We start from the raw sequence: 15894 nt of genomic DNA, 5'->3' as shown, positions 1-15894 counted from the left end.
TTCAATGGTAGTAACTTTCTGGCTTTATTTGGTTGCCACTCTATATCTGAATCCCTGTTCAATGTGTAACCTCTTCCAGTGGTCAGAAAGGAATGAAGAAAAGAGTGGGTGAGCCCCGGTAAGGATGCTGTGCACAGCTTCACTGTAGAGCTACCTGTGAGATTCACCTGGTGCAAATATTTGCACGAGAAATTGCTTCTGTAATGCCTGAGCCAGAGAGCAGACAACATCAGCTGCCCGGCATGGCCTCATTGCAACAGCCAGTTAACACTCAGTAGCCAGAGACAAAACAGCAGCACACTCCCACCTCACATGGTGGCCAAACTCAGCCTCAGAGAGGATGGAGAAAGGGAATGAAGAGGGCACAGTTTCCATGAACAGGGCAGGAGCTGATCAGCTCCCAGTCAGCATTTAAATACCCTGGGTTAGCTTCCTCAGTAGGCTATAGAAGTGATTCTTACAAAGGTGCACATGGGCACAGGGTACCCAGAACCCCTGGTGGGAGTTACAAGGTGAGTCTCACTCACAGGAGCCAAGCTATACCTGAGGGGTTATGGGTCACTACGCTAGGCTGGCGGACTACAGGCTTTTGTCAGAGAACATGCAGGAACTTGTTAGCCGATGGAAGTTGATATGGCCTGTCTGAGTGCCCTTGTAAGGGGGGTTAGTCATTGGAATACCCTTTGACAGGCGAGTCAGGAGTTGCAATACCCTCTGACAGGCGAGTCCTGGCTTAACCCAAGCCCCACATCCTGGGTGCTGTAGTTCACACCCCTCCAATGGCAGCCTCCTCTGGGGTGTGAGGTGTCCTATGGCAACATGAAGAAGTTGTGTTCTATCATCACCAGATACCTCCACACAGCCGTAGTGCTCCAGGAGCATGTCATGTGTCTCGTCTTTTGTAGAGGTCTAGCTTCATAAGGGACCTTTGAGACCAGGCATTTGTGTAGTGGCTGAATACCAGGTAGGGGTAGTATCATTGTCTGGGCCTCTGCCCAGAGGCATATGCAGGAGCCACTGCCACTTCTGGTTCAAATCCTTCCTTGAAAGCGATTCATAGCATTGCACACCATACCCACAAATGTACCTCTCCTCCCCAGAGAAAGTAGCAGCTCTCTTTCCAGGACATTGTATAAATCACAAGTGACAACGCATCTCTCGAGTCCCATTTCAGGTCCAAGGAGGAAAGGTTAAATGTGCTGAAGAAATTACATCCACACCTAATTTCCATGTGCCCACAGGTAAAACTGTGCTCCAAATAGGTGAACCTAAGCTATAATTTTGTGCCCACTTCAATCAGCAGCGCAAAGCATCTGCCCTAGTCGCTGGTGCAATTTTCCACTGTGCACATATGCTCCTCCATTTTGTTAGCAGTGCAACTGTGCACCTTCAAAGTAGTGGTGCCTGCATTTTTTCATTGGAAAGTACTCATCGTTGCACTGCAAATGCACATGTTTTTGTGCGGCATCCTTCCTGGTGCTCATAATCCTGCACATTTGCAAATATAGCTCTTTATGTTTCCTCCTCTTATCTCAGTGCAAACAGAGTGCAAATGCCAGCACGGCCTGAAAGCAAGGTATAAGATACTGCTCTCAAAGTTCCACCTGGCATGAACGCACTGCATAGGCAGTCTGTATTCTTAGGCACCAGGTCATGGACTTCTCCAACCTTCCTGATAATTCTAGTGCCTGCTTTCAAAAGTATCCTAATTCAAAATAATTCAGCATTCGTGTCCAGCAGACTGCAAGCTCTGTCTGGCTTTTTCTGATCAAAGAAGGTGAGTTTTGATTTATTTACAAATATGTCAAAAGTAAAATCGGAAAATGAATGGAAATTGTAGCATAAGATTTGACATAATTCACATGATTTGTTTTAGTTTCATAGATATATAACTGTGCTATATATTAAATATTATATAATCTAGAGGTTTTCTGACAGACAGAAATTTACTGTGAGCCTGGGTTTAAATCTGAGATGCAGCTGGCTTTGAAGTGCATGTGTGGGCTCCCACTCTACTTTTAATATAATTTGTAATTTAATCGATAATTGACTATAGCAGATTCAGAAAAGAGATAAGACCTATGCAGTTCAGATGGTGCCATGTCTACTACGAATAACACTGTCTCTGGGAATCCACTGCCAGAAGATTAAGAACAATCACTAACCTTACTGCATGCAGAGCCAAATGTAAAACCCACCCCTTTATCCAGATAGTCCCACAAGAGAGCCTGCATTTTCATAGACTCATTCATAAAAACAAAACACAAGCCTAAGCCCGTTTCTTGTTGTCAGGGAAGGAGAGGCGATTCAGAGAGCCGATTATTTTAATGGGAGGTGCTCAGATACCATGGTGATGAGCCCTGGATAGATAGATGAGTATGCATGGTGATGGTATGTATGGCAATGACAGATAGCTAGATAGGGATATTATTTACCTTTTCTTGCAGATTACATGTATTTATATTTGTGATGTGTGCTAATCAGTTCAGATAAAAGGAATTTACAGTTACTGCTCTTAGTCCAAACCTCAAACCAAATCTGAACTAAAAAAAATTGTATAGATTAAAAGTTTCAGCTGATTTAAAAATATCCCACAATATTTTGAAATGGTCAAACAAGGGAGGGAACCCCCCACCCCCGAGCATATATATGATAGCCAAGGCATTATGCATTGACCTACCCATTCAATTCTAGACTTATATGTTACAATTAAGCTTGTCGGGAACGTTTGGGGAATTCTGGGGCATTATTCTGAATATATTCGACCCTCCCACCTCTGTCTCATATTCTGTGGAGAGTCTGAATTATTTTTAAAGCAAATACAATCAAACAGTTATGAAAACACAAATATACTAGAGGCATATCATGCTCAGATGAACCATGTGCACAGGGACTCAATGTGCATGGTTCTCTCCCACCCAACAGCAATTCCCCCCTTCCCAGGACTCATGGAGGGCTCTCCAGGGCTCTGGGAATCTGTGATTGGGGATCAGGCAGCAATGGGGCAGAAAGTATGGAGCTGTGAGATGCATGTCCCCCCACATCCAGATGTATTAACTTTCATGCTGAGCCCTTTGTGTTGGAGAACCCCTTCACAGGAGGGTTCTAGGGATAGGTGCTGACTGGGGGAGTCATTGGCAGCACTGACAAAGACCTGGAGTGGAGTCACAGATGGCCCCCCAAAAGATGTAGGGACACAATGTCCCCTTGCCTCTGAGAGATCCCTGAGATCTGCATGGAACTCAGGGAGCCTTCAGGACATATGGGCCAGGTCCCTGGTCTCTTCCCCAAAGCAGAATTCAGTGGCAATTCCCTGAGAAGAGAGTCACAGAGCTTCCTGGCCCCGATGAAGAAAAGCAGAGATTCAGAGCAGGCTCTAGAGATTGCACCCCAGTACTACACAGCACACTCCCCATTTCCTCAGCAGCTATTCACCAGGAAGATTTCTCAGGACAGTTGGGGCCCTTCCACAGCCCTCTTTGGTTAGTAGGGTGAGTCCTGTGGCTAGTAGGCATCTGGTCAACTCTCCAAGCCTGATGTGGGAGTGGAGGTAGTGCATGGCTGGGTGTGAGTCGGAGAGTGGGACAGAGAGAGAGAATGACTGGATACGTTAGAAAAGAGAACTATACTCTTGAGCTGGTGTCACAGGCTGCCTTCGCCATTACCCCGTGTACTCAGCTGCCTGGCCAGTTTGTGTGGCCTCACAGCCACAAACCCCCCCCCCCCGCCCTGTGTTGTTATCTGTCACCAAAGTGTTTAGCAAATCCCTTCTTACAAAGTAACAACGTAATGCAGGCTTGCAGAAAAGGCAGGCTTCCATGCTACCGTCACTCCTTTGCCCAAGCTTCCTCTCTGAGCTTCCTCTTCCTCCCACTTGTATCCTCCCAGTTACCCCATTAGCATCACTCAGGTGCTTACAATCCCCCGACAGAAGTTCATAATTGCCTCCCGCTTGGCCCGCAGCTTCTTCAGGCTGCAGCAATGTCCATGACCAGGGTGCTGCTGAAAGGGCCCTGTCCCAGCTGGGGACAGAATCTGAGGAGAAAACAGGAAGAAAGGAGAAGCAGCAAATGCAGGGGAGGAGATAGAGGAGACACTTCAGGGTGTGAGAGAGATGGACCCAAAGGGCTGGCTGGATGAAGAAGGAAAAGAGGAGTCACATCCTGAAGGCAATGTAAGAAAGGAGACCGAGTGATGGTGCCTGAGATCGGAAAGGAAAATCAGGAAAAGGGAAGTGGAGCCAGATGAAGAAGATAAAATAAAAGCACAAGAGATGAAGCAACTGGTATTTTTGAAGTATACCGGCTGAGTTAAAGTGGTGCCCCCTCCTCCCCACCCCAGTGTGGATATAGCTAAATTGGTATAAAGGGGCTTATACTGGTAGCATTAATATCCATAAGGGAAGGTGTTCAAGGCACCTTGATAACTGTGTCCACACTAGGCTTTGTACCTGGATAACTAGTTTGGTATAAAATTACACCCATGATGGACAGAGTTATTCCAGTACAAAATTGGTGTAGACCAGGCCTAAGAATGCCCCAAACACTAAAATGCAAACAATATAGACACTGTATACCCTTCCTAGGGTGGCCTGCTGTACTAGTCTAGCCTGGTGGTAAAGATGATGTGTATCACCATGGCTAGTCTTGCATCTAAGAAAAAATGGGGTAATCTGCCGGCGGGACAAAGAGAGAAAACAACATTCTTACCCAGGACCAGTGAAGCCACCAAAAGAACGCCAACATGGTATTGCACCTTTGGCTATAAGGAGTCGGTGCTCCAAATAGAGAGTGAGGTTGTAGTTCCTCACAGTTCCTCAAACTTCTTCCCTCTTCTTACCAGCATCACCTCTGTCATATCTGGCCAGAGTCTGAGCGAAATGTTTTCACTCAGGTTCCAGGGTCTCCTCAAACACTGCCTTTGTCTGATGAGAAAAGTTATCGTCAGTCTGTTAATGGCAGAACTTCCCATAGCATCTCATGATCCATGACACCTCCAAGACGTTGCAGAAGTATAATTGTCACAAGTGTTGGTAAGATGGCAAATGTTAGATATAATGAGTGGGCCAACTGACCTGCCCCTCCACTTGTAGAAGTTGTCTACACAAAGTTGTATTATTTACTGGCAATTAGATTGTACCTTTCTTTAACAAGTATTTCACAGACTGAGTTGAGGGAATTATCACACAATGTTTCCAGTGCTGTAACAGCTTGGCATTCTTGCTACTCTTTCTCACAGCCTCATCCACTTTTACATATTGTGTTTGAAATACTGAAATGACCAAGAGAATAGAAATATCTTGTCAAGGAGGGCCAGCAAGTTGGCATCTTGTCTGATGCACAAGAAAAAGCAACCACTTGACAGGATAATCTATTTAATGGCTGGGATGTATTTTTAATGTTTGGTTCTGCAGCCCTCTTAACTTGAGAAGAGAAGTGAACATTCTGATAACAGTTGTCTCCAGGTCAAATGTGAATTGAATAAGTAACTCCCCACCTACTGGCTTTGGAACACCAACCACAGAAAACAATTCCTTGAAATAAGACAACAAAGATTCATGTTTTTTCTTCATGTTGTCACACACAGAACTGACATCTGTTGGCATGTCAGCTTATTCTGTTTCCACAATATGCCTTCTGGAGTATTCTGAAATTTATTGCAACCACACTTGTGTTGGGGTCCTCAGAAAGAATTGAGACATCAGATTTTTAGGCCATCAAATGGGAAATATGGAGTCAGAAATGAGAATATTTTGATATTCCCATTTTTAATCAATGCAACTGCTTGGTCTTCTGTTTCAAGCTAATATTACCAAGAAAATGGAGCCAAGACTTTAAAATTTTAACAGCTGCAGAGACAGTGCTCCAACACCTCAACTTCATTGGAAGAACAAAATCTCCATCTTCATATGTGCGAGGGATTCATTTTAGTTGGGAGCTAAAATTCTAAAAGACTAAAGGTGAAATCCTGGCCCCGCTGAAGTTGATGAAAAAACTCTTTTTGACTTCTGTGGAGGCAGGATTTCATCCTAAGTTTATGCATTTTACAAGAACTAGAAATATTACAGAAGGGGTATGTGTGAGAGAGAGACACACACAGAGAGGTTCTATTTGAGGGTCAACATACTTACCTCTATTTATTATTTCTCATGTCCTTTCCACACTTTGGTTCATTGTTCTCCAGGTCTCACTGGCAAATTGTATTTACGTGACAAGTACAGGCTGCTGGAGGGGCAGTGGTCTACAGTGCACGACGGTCTTTTTGAAAAGTTGAAGCTGGTTGATTGCTGAGTCAGCTGTACACTCTCCCCCTCACCTTCCCTGAACCCCAAACACATCAGGCATTGGAAGGCTGGGCACCATCTTTCACAATGGAACTGGAAGGTCCAGCTCCTCCAGCATCAGCCCCTTGGGATGAATTATTAGCTAAATGGGAATGAAGACTTGGAAAGGAAAGAAAAAAATAAAAGGAAAGTTTGTATGTGACTCTGAGATTCTAAACCACATGTACACACACACACACACACATGCACCGACATAAACACAGTGTGCATGCACATACATATAAACATATTTGACTCCTTCTCCTTCTGCCTTCACATTGAGGCTGCAACCAAGACCTACCTTTTTTTTCTCCAGAACCTATAGGGAACTGTATCCTTCCTATCCATTGCTACAGTGTAATCACTGCCAAACCCTCTAGCTTCCCCTAAACAATTTCTATGGTGCCGTTACAGCAGTCAGTGGCTCACTGAAAACTGAATAGGTGGCAACAATGTAGAGCAAAGTAACATCCAAATAAACAATCCAGGGGAGGCTCAATTTCCACCAACATGCCAGAGCATCCAGGGACCTCACAGTAGAGTTTTGATGTAGCTTAAGAACGTAAGAATGGCCTGGGAGAGACGAATGTTTGATGTAGCCCAGTAGCCTGTCTTCCAACAGTATGTGGTGTCAGATTCTTCAAAGGGGATTAACAGGGGAATTATTGAGTCCACTCCCAACTTCTGGCAGTCAGAGGTTTATGGACACCCAGAGCATGGGGTTACATCCTTCACGATCTTGGCTAATAGTAATTGAGGGACCTATCGTGCATGAATTTATATAATTCTTTTTTTAACCCAGTTATACTTTTGGCCTTCACAATGTCCTCTGGCAATGAGTTCCACAGGTTGACTGTGTGTTGTGCAAAAAAAGTGCTTCCTTCTGTTTGTTTTTAACCTACTGCCTATTAATTTAATTGGGTGACCCTGGATTCTTGTATTATGTGAGGGGTAAATAATACTTCCTTATTCACTTTCTCTACACCATTCATGATTTTATAGACCTCTATCATATCCACCCTTAGTAATCTCATTTCTAAGATGAACAATCCCTGTTTTTTTAATCTCTCATTTGACAGCTCTTCCATACCCCCCATCAGTTTTGTTGCCCTTCTCTGTACTTTTCCCAATTCTAAAATATCATTGTTTAGATAGGGCAAACAGAATTGCATGCTGTATTCCAGGTGTGGGCATATCATAGATTTATATAGCAGGATTATGATATTTTCTGTTTTATTATCTATCCCTTTCTTATTGGGTCCTAACATTGTGTTAGCCTTTACGACTCCTGCTGCATATTGATTGGATGTTTTCAGAGAACTATCCACAATGACTCCTAGCTCTCTTTCTTGAGTGGGAACAGCTAATTTAGACCCCATCATTTTATATATACAGTTGGGATTATGTTTTCCAGGGTGTATTACTTTGCATTTATCAACACTGAATTTCATCTGCCATTTTGTTGCCCAGTCACCCAGTTCTGTGAGATCCCTTTCTAACTCTTCAAAGTCAGCTTTGGACTTAACTATCTTGAGTAATTTTGTATCATCTGCAAACTTTCCCACCTCACTGTTTACCCCCTTTTCCAGATCACTTATGAATATGTTGAACAGCACCGGTCTCAGTGCTGATCCTTCGGGGTGACCCTGCTATTTATGTCTCTCCACTGTGAAAACTGGCCATTTCTTCCTACCCTTTGTTCCTATCCCAAGCCTGCCTAGTTTGCTTCAGAGCCTTTGGTGAGGGATCTTGTCAAAGGCTTTCTGAAAGTCCAAGTATGCAATATCAACTGGATCCCCCATGACCATATGTTTGTTTATCTCCTGAAAGAATTCTAATAGGTTGGTGAGGCATGATTTCCCTTGGCAAAAAGCCATGTTGACTCTTCCCCAACATATCATGTTCATCTGTGTCTGATAATTGATGTGCAGTACATGGTACTTTGTCTATATTCTGATCCTATTAGTTAATAAGAAAAGTTACCAGATAAAGAAATGTGGGTGTATCTCCTATCTTTACTGGAAGTACAATTTACTCAGTTTGCTCACAGCCTTGACGACTACTATAGATGGTTACTGCAGATTTCCCCTTCAGACACCTCAAATCCACAACTGTCAAACAATCACCCTCATGCCCTACACTGTAATGGGAGCCCAGGTGTGTATCACTTTCTGTCTTGCAGCCTTATCCTGAACATAAAACAAATAGACTCCTTAAGCACTGAGGCTGCTGTTCAAAATCTCAGGCTGGCTAATGAGCATTGGCAGATTTGTCTATAATGGATATGCACTGGTAACATGCAATCAAGTGGCACACCCAGAGTGAACACACCTGAAACACAGTGTAGTCCAGATATAGGGCCAAATTCTGCCTCCCTCCTGAAGCAACTTCTGATCTACTCAGGTTCTGTGGCGTTGTGCAGCAATGTTGAATTTGGCCTGTGCATTTATTTTTCACTTCATGCAGCCAAAATAAAATGGACTGTGAATGGATAATAACCCTAGGTTCCACAGGAACTGCACAGCCAAGTAGACTGGTAATATTAGAAGAAACTAAATGCCCCACAGTGAGAATATACATACAAAAGTACACGACCCACTTCCTTTGGGATCTCATATGATCTGAAAGGTGTGAGTGACTGTTGACTCTGCTGCTCCCTTATATGGAGCTCCCAAGACAAGGCAGGAGGTTGTTCTGTTATTGACACCTTTAATTGTGTCTTCTTCAAACACCCACCATATCTTAGCTCAGTAGGGTACCTTGCTTGTGCCACTCAATTAGATTCATGTCAGTTTCTCCTTCCTGTTATGATGTAGGGCCCTTTTCGTTGCCACTGAGTTCCATTAAGTTCAGTGGAGAACTCTTCTGGTTTGAGGACTGCAAACTTCAGGATTCCAATTCATAGATAGTTGACAAGCCTTTTTCATAAGGCTCTTTTGGGTGAGGGATAGTTCAGTGATTTGAGAATTGGCCTGCTAAACCCAGGGTTGTAAGTTCAACCATTGAGGGAGCCATTTAGGGATCTGGGGCAAAAATTGGGGATTGGTCCTGCTTTGAGCAGGGGGTTGGAGTAGATGATCTTCTGAGGTCCCTTCCAACCCTGATATTCTATGATAAACTGCCTGAGTCAAAGAGGTTGATGCCAACTCAGGTATGTGAGTTGGTTTAACTCTTGATTCACCAGTTACATAATACACTGGCAACCACATACAAAATAATCAAAGGTCATAATACTTTTTGAAATCCTTTCCTGTCACATTTTTCCCTGGGATAAACAATGAACCACTAACATTGACTTTGTTTGTTATTTAAGACTCAGATGTCCAAGGAAAAGCAAGGATGTTGAAGGAGATCCAAATAGTGCTCTGTTTCTTTTTTGTCTTTGTCTTTGCCATTTTGTATGAAATCACCCTGCAGTCTGGCTGCGTCTTGTCATGCATGCCTATTTCTAAGCAATTCCTGACACAAGAGGATATTATGAGCCAGAGCAGAAGCATCATCTTTGTGGAGACTACAGATCGCCTTGAGCCTCCTCCGTTGGTTTCATGTTCTGTGGAATCTGCTACCAGGATCTACCATGACAGACCTGTTGTTTTCTTCATGAAAGGGCTGAACAATAGCACATGGCTGGATTCAAATTCCACTTACACAGCCTTCTCACTTTTATCTACTATGAAGAATGTCTTCATTTTTCCTTTCCAGATGGAAACTTTGTTCCAGGAGACACCTCTGCTGCCATGGTATCACAAGGTGAGAGGAAATGTTTTTGAACAAGATTTAAAGTAGAGGTGGTAGAAAATTAAAGGAACATTTTTGCACATTGTTTTGAAGTTTTGAAGCTGTTGTTGTTTTGTTGCATTCAATATGGATCCCTGTTTCTTGATGATTTGCCATGCATTAGTCAAAATATTTATTGAAATTGTTATGGACATTTTCCATTTCCTGATGACAGGAGTTATGGCAAACGGACATGTCAGTAATGATTTTGATAAGCATATTTTATCAAAATGGTTAATCAACATCTTTTTTTAAAAGGGAATTTTTTTTTATAAAGAAGTTGTATTTGAAAAATTTTAGTCAGCATGAATTTAAAATAAGCATTTACTGTTTGGGAAAAATGATTTCAGTGCTTGTTAAAGGTGTCAGAAACAGCAATGAAAATGTCGGGGGACAAGCTCTAGAAGTGAGAGGGTCATTCAGAGGTCAATTTGGGGGCAGGAAAGGCAGTGATGGTCTTCCAAGGTCAACCCACGCCTCTCAGAACTGTTGTTCAGGGAGTTCACACCCCTTTGAGTTCTTGTTCTGAGTCCTTTGAGTCCTGTCTGAAAACTCAGGCAGGCATCACTGCATTAGTTTGCACTTGTTCCATGTTTTCATGGATCTGTTGGCAACCATTACAGTTAAGGACTTCTTTATTTTATTTATTTTTAAATGAAAGCGGAGAGTCTGGAGAATAATCAGGCAGTTGGCTGCTAAACTGCTACACCAGCCCTCTGTGCACCAGCATAACTAAGGCCTGAATTTCTCTCTCACTTTTTATCCTCTTTAGAGAATACTAGGAAAGGCGAGTTCCAAAGCCCACTGAAGTCAATGAGAATCTGTGGGCTTTGGATCAGACAGTGAGTGTGTAAATTGAAATGGGGCAAGGTTGTTTTTGTGGAAATTACAGTTAATGATTCATATTCTCATTATTTCATAAATGTTGCATGTTTCCTTGGAGTTTACTGCACCTTGGAAACACCTGTAGAATCACATTGAACAAAACCTACAGCTGCTCTTGCCTTTTCCCAGCAAAGTTTCATAGCTGGGGGCGGGAGCGGGAGGGGGGGTGGCCATTAATTTTTAAAGGGATTAAAGTGAGGATAGACACTGTTGAGAGTTTTATAGACTATATAGCTAATGGGATCAGGTGTTCTGAAATTTTGAACTGGAGACAATTGCATCTCTGTGATCCCTTTCCAACTCTGTAGGTAAATGCAACCCAGGAAAAGTACTGGGTTCATATCAGCTCTGATGCCAGCAGACTTGCACTCATCTGGAAATACGGTGGGACCTACATGGACACAGATGTCATCTCCATCAGGCCTATTCCAGTGACAAACTTCCTGGCAGCCCAGGCTTCCCAGTTCTCCAGCAATGGGATTTTTGGCTTTCCTCACCATCACTGGTTCATTTGGGATTGCATGAAAGATTTTGTTCAAAACTACAATGGACACATTTGGGGAAACCAAGGACCCCTCTTAATGACGAGGAGGCTGCAAGCCTTGTGCAACCTGACCAATTTCCATAATGTGGAGGATCAGAGCTGTCAGAACATTTCCTTCTTACATCCTCAGCGTTTCTACCCCATCCCTTACCCAGCATGGAGGCAGTACTACAAGGTTTGGAAGAGAAGCCCTGACTTCAACAATTCCTATGCTTTGCACCTGTGGAACTTCATGAACAAGGAACACAAGACTGTGGTTGCAGGAAGTAACACTTTAGTGGAAAATCTGTACAAAACATACTGCCCCACCACTTATAAGGCCCTTATTCAAGGCACAGAAGGCAGTGGTCATATGCAACAAAATAAGACTGAATGACTGGATCTAGCAGAACGAGGTGTCCTTTCCAGCCCTGATAGTCCTGTGACTAAAATAAACTGCACAATGTGTACCTCCTCTTAGTCAGTGACTCAGCCATTTTCTGTCTGCAGACCACTTCGTAGGAAAGAGTCTCTCAGAAACCACCTCTTCTCCCAAGTTTCCCCAGGACCTAATGAAATGTGTAAGAAGGTGGGAGTGTAAATATCATGTCATCACCAATTACAAGTATGTTTTGTCCTTTAGGGTAAAATTTTCCAAAGTATCTAAGTGATCTAGGAGCTTGAATCCCATTTTCAAAAATCTCGTTGGCTTTGCGAGCCAAAGATCCACTGAAAAACCCAAGGGTCAGATTTTCAAAGGTATTTGGTGCCTACAGATGCAGAAAAGTGCTTCTGAAAATCCCATTAGGCATCTATCTGCATCTTTAGGGGCCTAAATGCCTTTAAAAATCTGGCTCCTTAGATTCTTTGGGAATTTTTTTCTTGTCATTTGCTGAGTGCTTGTACAGTACTTTGTGTAATGAGGCCCCAAGCTGTCTCAGCCCTCTCAGTGCTACTGTAATATCAATGTTCAGTAAGAATAAATATAATAATCAATCATAGCCCAAACTTCCTCCACTCCAACTGTTCATTAACGTTGTTTATTTTTCCTCTCTTCTGCTTCAGCTATGTACCCTACCTTCTGGACAGTGACATTTTAAATGCACATATAAATAAAATATCTAACCCACTCCAATGGCTCTGAATTTGTATTCCCCTCTCAAACCTCCTTCAAGCTTCTGGGATGGAGTGAAAAGGAAAGGGAGTTGTGTTTATTCATTGTTTCTTAATATATCTCTCTAAGTACTTATATGGCCCCATTCTTACGGCATTTGGGCAGCTCACTTAAACTATTGAATTTCGTCTCCCAACAACTTGTGAGGATGGGAAGTGGTATTCTCCCCATTGTACAGCTGGAAAAGCAAGGCATGGAGATGAAGGTCAAGATCCACAAAGGAACCTAGGCACCTAAAGCCCAGTTTTAGGCACTACTGCAATCCACAAAACCCCCATTCAGCTACTGCCTAACCCTGCAGGTGCTGAACTCATGATTTAAGTTCCCTTGGCACCTATGTTTCTGCCTCTACTCACATGTGCTGCCTGCAGGACCCAGTCTGGTAGGTATGCTCTGAGCACTCCTGACTCAGCACAAAATGGGAAGGACTCCTCTCTTATAACCTTTAGCCCAGTGGTTAGGGAACTCACACCAGGTGAAGGGGACACCAGTTCAATTCCCCCCTATGCCTGGTAAGGGTAAGGGGAAGGGATTGCAACCTAGGCTTCCCACCTCTTAGATGTGTGCCCAAACCTCTGAACTATAGGTAAGGCTAAGCTTTTGCACTTATATTTTTAGTAAAAGTCATGGACAGGTCACAGGCAATGAAGAAAAATTCACAGAAGCCCATGACCTATCCCTGACTTTTACTAAAAATATGCATGACAAAATGGGGAGCTTCAGGGTCCACACACTACCCAGGGGGCCCTGGCTTGGAGCTCCCAGGGCTCCCCCGCCACCCGCGGCGGCTACAAGCTGTGGGGCACCCGGGGAGCTCCTGAGGACCTCGCAGTTCCCAGCCTCTACAGGCAGCAAGGGGACCCTGGAACTCCCAGGTGCCATGGGCTCAAGTCACAGAGGTCTCTGGGACTCATGGATCCCATGACTTCCAAGACAAAATCATAGCCCTAACTATGGGGTATACGGATGTGAGAGTCTCTCCTGATGAAGCTTGGTCAAGTTTGTATGAATAATTAAATATGCATTGGGGCAGAGAAAGCACGACCCTCGGTACATCCGCAGGCAGTTAGCCTCTGCCAGGCTGTGTCTAGACTGCTATTTTTAGCATGTTATTTCAATCAGTGGTAACACATGTACATTTACGTAATATAAGAGACCACGGCACAGGCAGTGTGGCCGAGCAGTTACAGCTGGGCTGGGTTCCACATGGCAGTGATAGTGATCAGAGGAATCACTAGAGCCAGGTTCAATAAATAAGAGTTGCAATTGAAGTCAGGCCATGGTCAGAGACCAGAGAGAGCACCAGGCTGCAGTCAGGAGGCAAGGGTCAGGGTCAGGCTGAGATCAGAGAATGGAGAGCAGGCAACAAGATGAGGTCTGGAGTCAAAGCAGATCCAAAGTCTACATGGTTGCCCAATCAGCTTCCTGGGGCACCCTCCAGGGTTAAATAGGGCTCCAGGGTATTGTCACTCTGGGTCACTTGAGCAGTACTTCCTGCAGCTCCGACTCTCTACCTTGCTCCCTGGCTTAGTCCTGGGGGAATTCTGTGCCAAAAAATTAAAAATTCTGCAACAAAAAAATTAAAAGTTTGCACACAATATTTTAAAATTCCGCAAAATTCTGCATATTTTATTTCTCAAAATAACACAGTATAATCACACCAGTTTCAATTTTTCATTATTTATTTCAAAATACCTGTCAGTAAGTATATCTGTAACAATACAGGCAACAAAAAAGATTCAGGAAATTTTTTTTTACAAATAGATTCCTTACTAGGCATATTAATACAGAACTCTGAGTAATAATTCATTTAAACTACAATACAGAACTGTATTCCCCACACTCCTCAGAAGCAGTGAAAAGGCGTGGGGGAGTCAGGGGTAATGGAGGAGCTGAGGGACAGGGATGTAAATTGCTGGGAAGGAGTCAGGGAGTGAACTTGGAAGGTTGTTGGGTACGGGTGGGAAAAGTATGGAACAGGGTTTTTTGGGGGAGGTGGGCAGGGGTGAGGAGGGATTGTTACATAACTTCCCCTGTGCAGACCCTGGCTGACCTCTTGCCTCTCCCATTCAGTCAGGCACATCTGCCCCTGTCCTATTGTGTTCCTGCACCCCCCATGTGTCCTTGTAGCCCCTGTCCACATGTGTCCCTTCAGCCCCACTCAGACATCCACTCCCACATTCCCATGTGGCCCTGCACCCCCTCTCCCTATGTAGCTCTCTCCCCCATCCCCATGTGTCTCTGTGCTCCCACCCAGCCACTCCCCTGCCCCTGTGTGTCCCTGTACCCATCCTGCATCCCCATGTATCTCTGTGCCCCCACCCAGACACTCCCCTGTCCCTATGTGTCCCTGTACCCCTTCCCCTGTCCCCATGTGTCTCTAGGCCCCCACCCAGCCACCTTCTGTCCCTATGTAGCGCTGCACCCCACCCTCCATCACCATGTGGCTCCGCACCTCTCTCCCACCTGTTGCTCTGCGCCTCCACTCCCATTCAGCCCATGCCCCAGTCTGTCCTCTCCCACTAGCCCTTATGAGCCACTGTCTGACCCCACCACCACCCCATGCTGTCTGTCTCCCCATAGCCCCTGTCTCCTGACCTGTCCTGACAGGTGCTGTGAAGAAGGTAGACTTTCTCTTCCTTAGCTGGCCAGGAGCTGCTGCTTTGGTTTATCAACACAACGACCTCTTGTGAGCAAAAAGCAGAACTACAGAAGTTGTTTTCTGCCCGAAGCTACCGCTGTTGTTGTGCCATAGCACCATCTGGTGGGCAAAAGGCAGAACTGCAACAACATTTTGGCAGAAGCTTTTTTTTGGGGGGGGCGCAAAAAATTAAAAAATATGCTGGGCTCATTAATTATGCAGGTACGCAGTAGCGCAGAATTCCCCAAGGAGTACTGGCTGTGGCTTTGCATGGGCTCCTGGTGATGATGTGGGACTATCAGCTGTTCCAGGATCTGCAAGCCTGGGGTCTCATCCCTGAAGCCTTACACCTGTTCTGGAAATTACACCTCCAGCTGCAGTGTAGCTACACCCTGAGAGAAAAATGAAAAGATTGTTCAGCACCCTGTCCCATCACATCCTGTCGTGATTATTCACCATGATGCTTTCCTCCACTCTGTGGTACAAACAAACCCGCACCCTGTCTTTCCTGTGGTATGATTTGCAAGCCACAACAGCAGAAGGTCTTCCCACCATTTAGTCTCCTGGCCTTT

At 44.4% G+C, this 15894-nt stretch overlaps 1 protein-coding gene across 1 annotated transcript; it reads left to right on the top strand.

The window, feature by feature from the left end:
- Positions 1 to 9682: 9682 nt before the first annotated feature.
- Positions 9683 to 12588, top strand: LOC125642805 (alpha-1,4-N-acetylglucosaminyltransferase-like). Its single transcript, XM_048864615.2, has 2 exons — positions 9683 to 10072; positions 11293 to 12588. Exons 1-2 carry the CDS (start codon positions 9761 to 9763, stop codon positions 11902 to 11904), a joined length of 924 nt encoding a protein of 307 aa, XP_048720572.2. The 5' UTR covers positions 9683 to 9760; the 3' UTR covers positions 11905 to 12588.
- The last annotated feature ends 3306 nt before the right edge of the window (positions 12589 to 15894 follow it).

This window comes from Caretta caretta, chromosome 9, assembly GCF_965140235.1.
Source record: "Caretta caretta isolate rCarCar2 chromosome 9, rCarCar1.hap1, whole genome shotgun sequence".
Lineage (NCBI taxonomy): Eukaryota > Metazoa > Chordata > Testudines > Cheloniidae > Caretta > Caretta caretta.
Note: the sequence above shows the minus strand (reverse complement) of the source record. Positions and strands in the feature narration are given on the sequence as shown.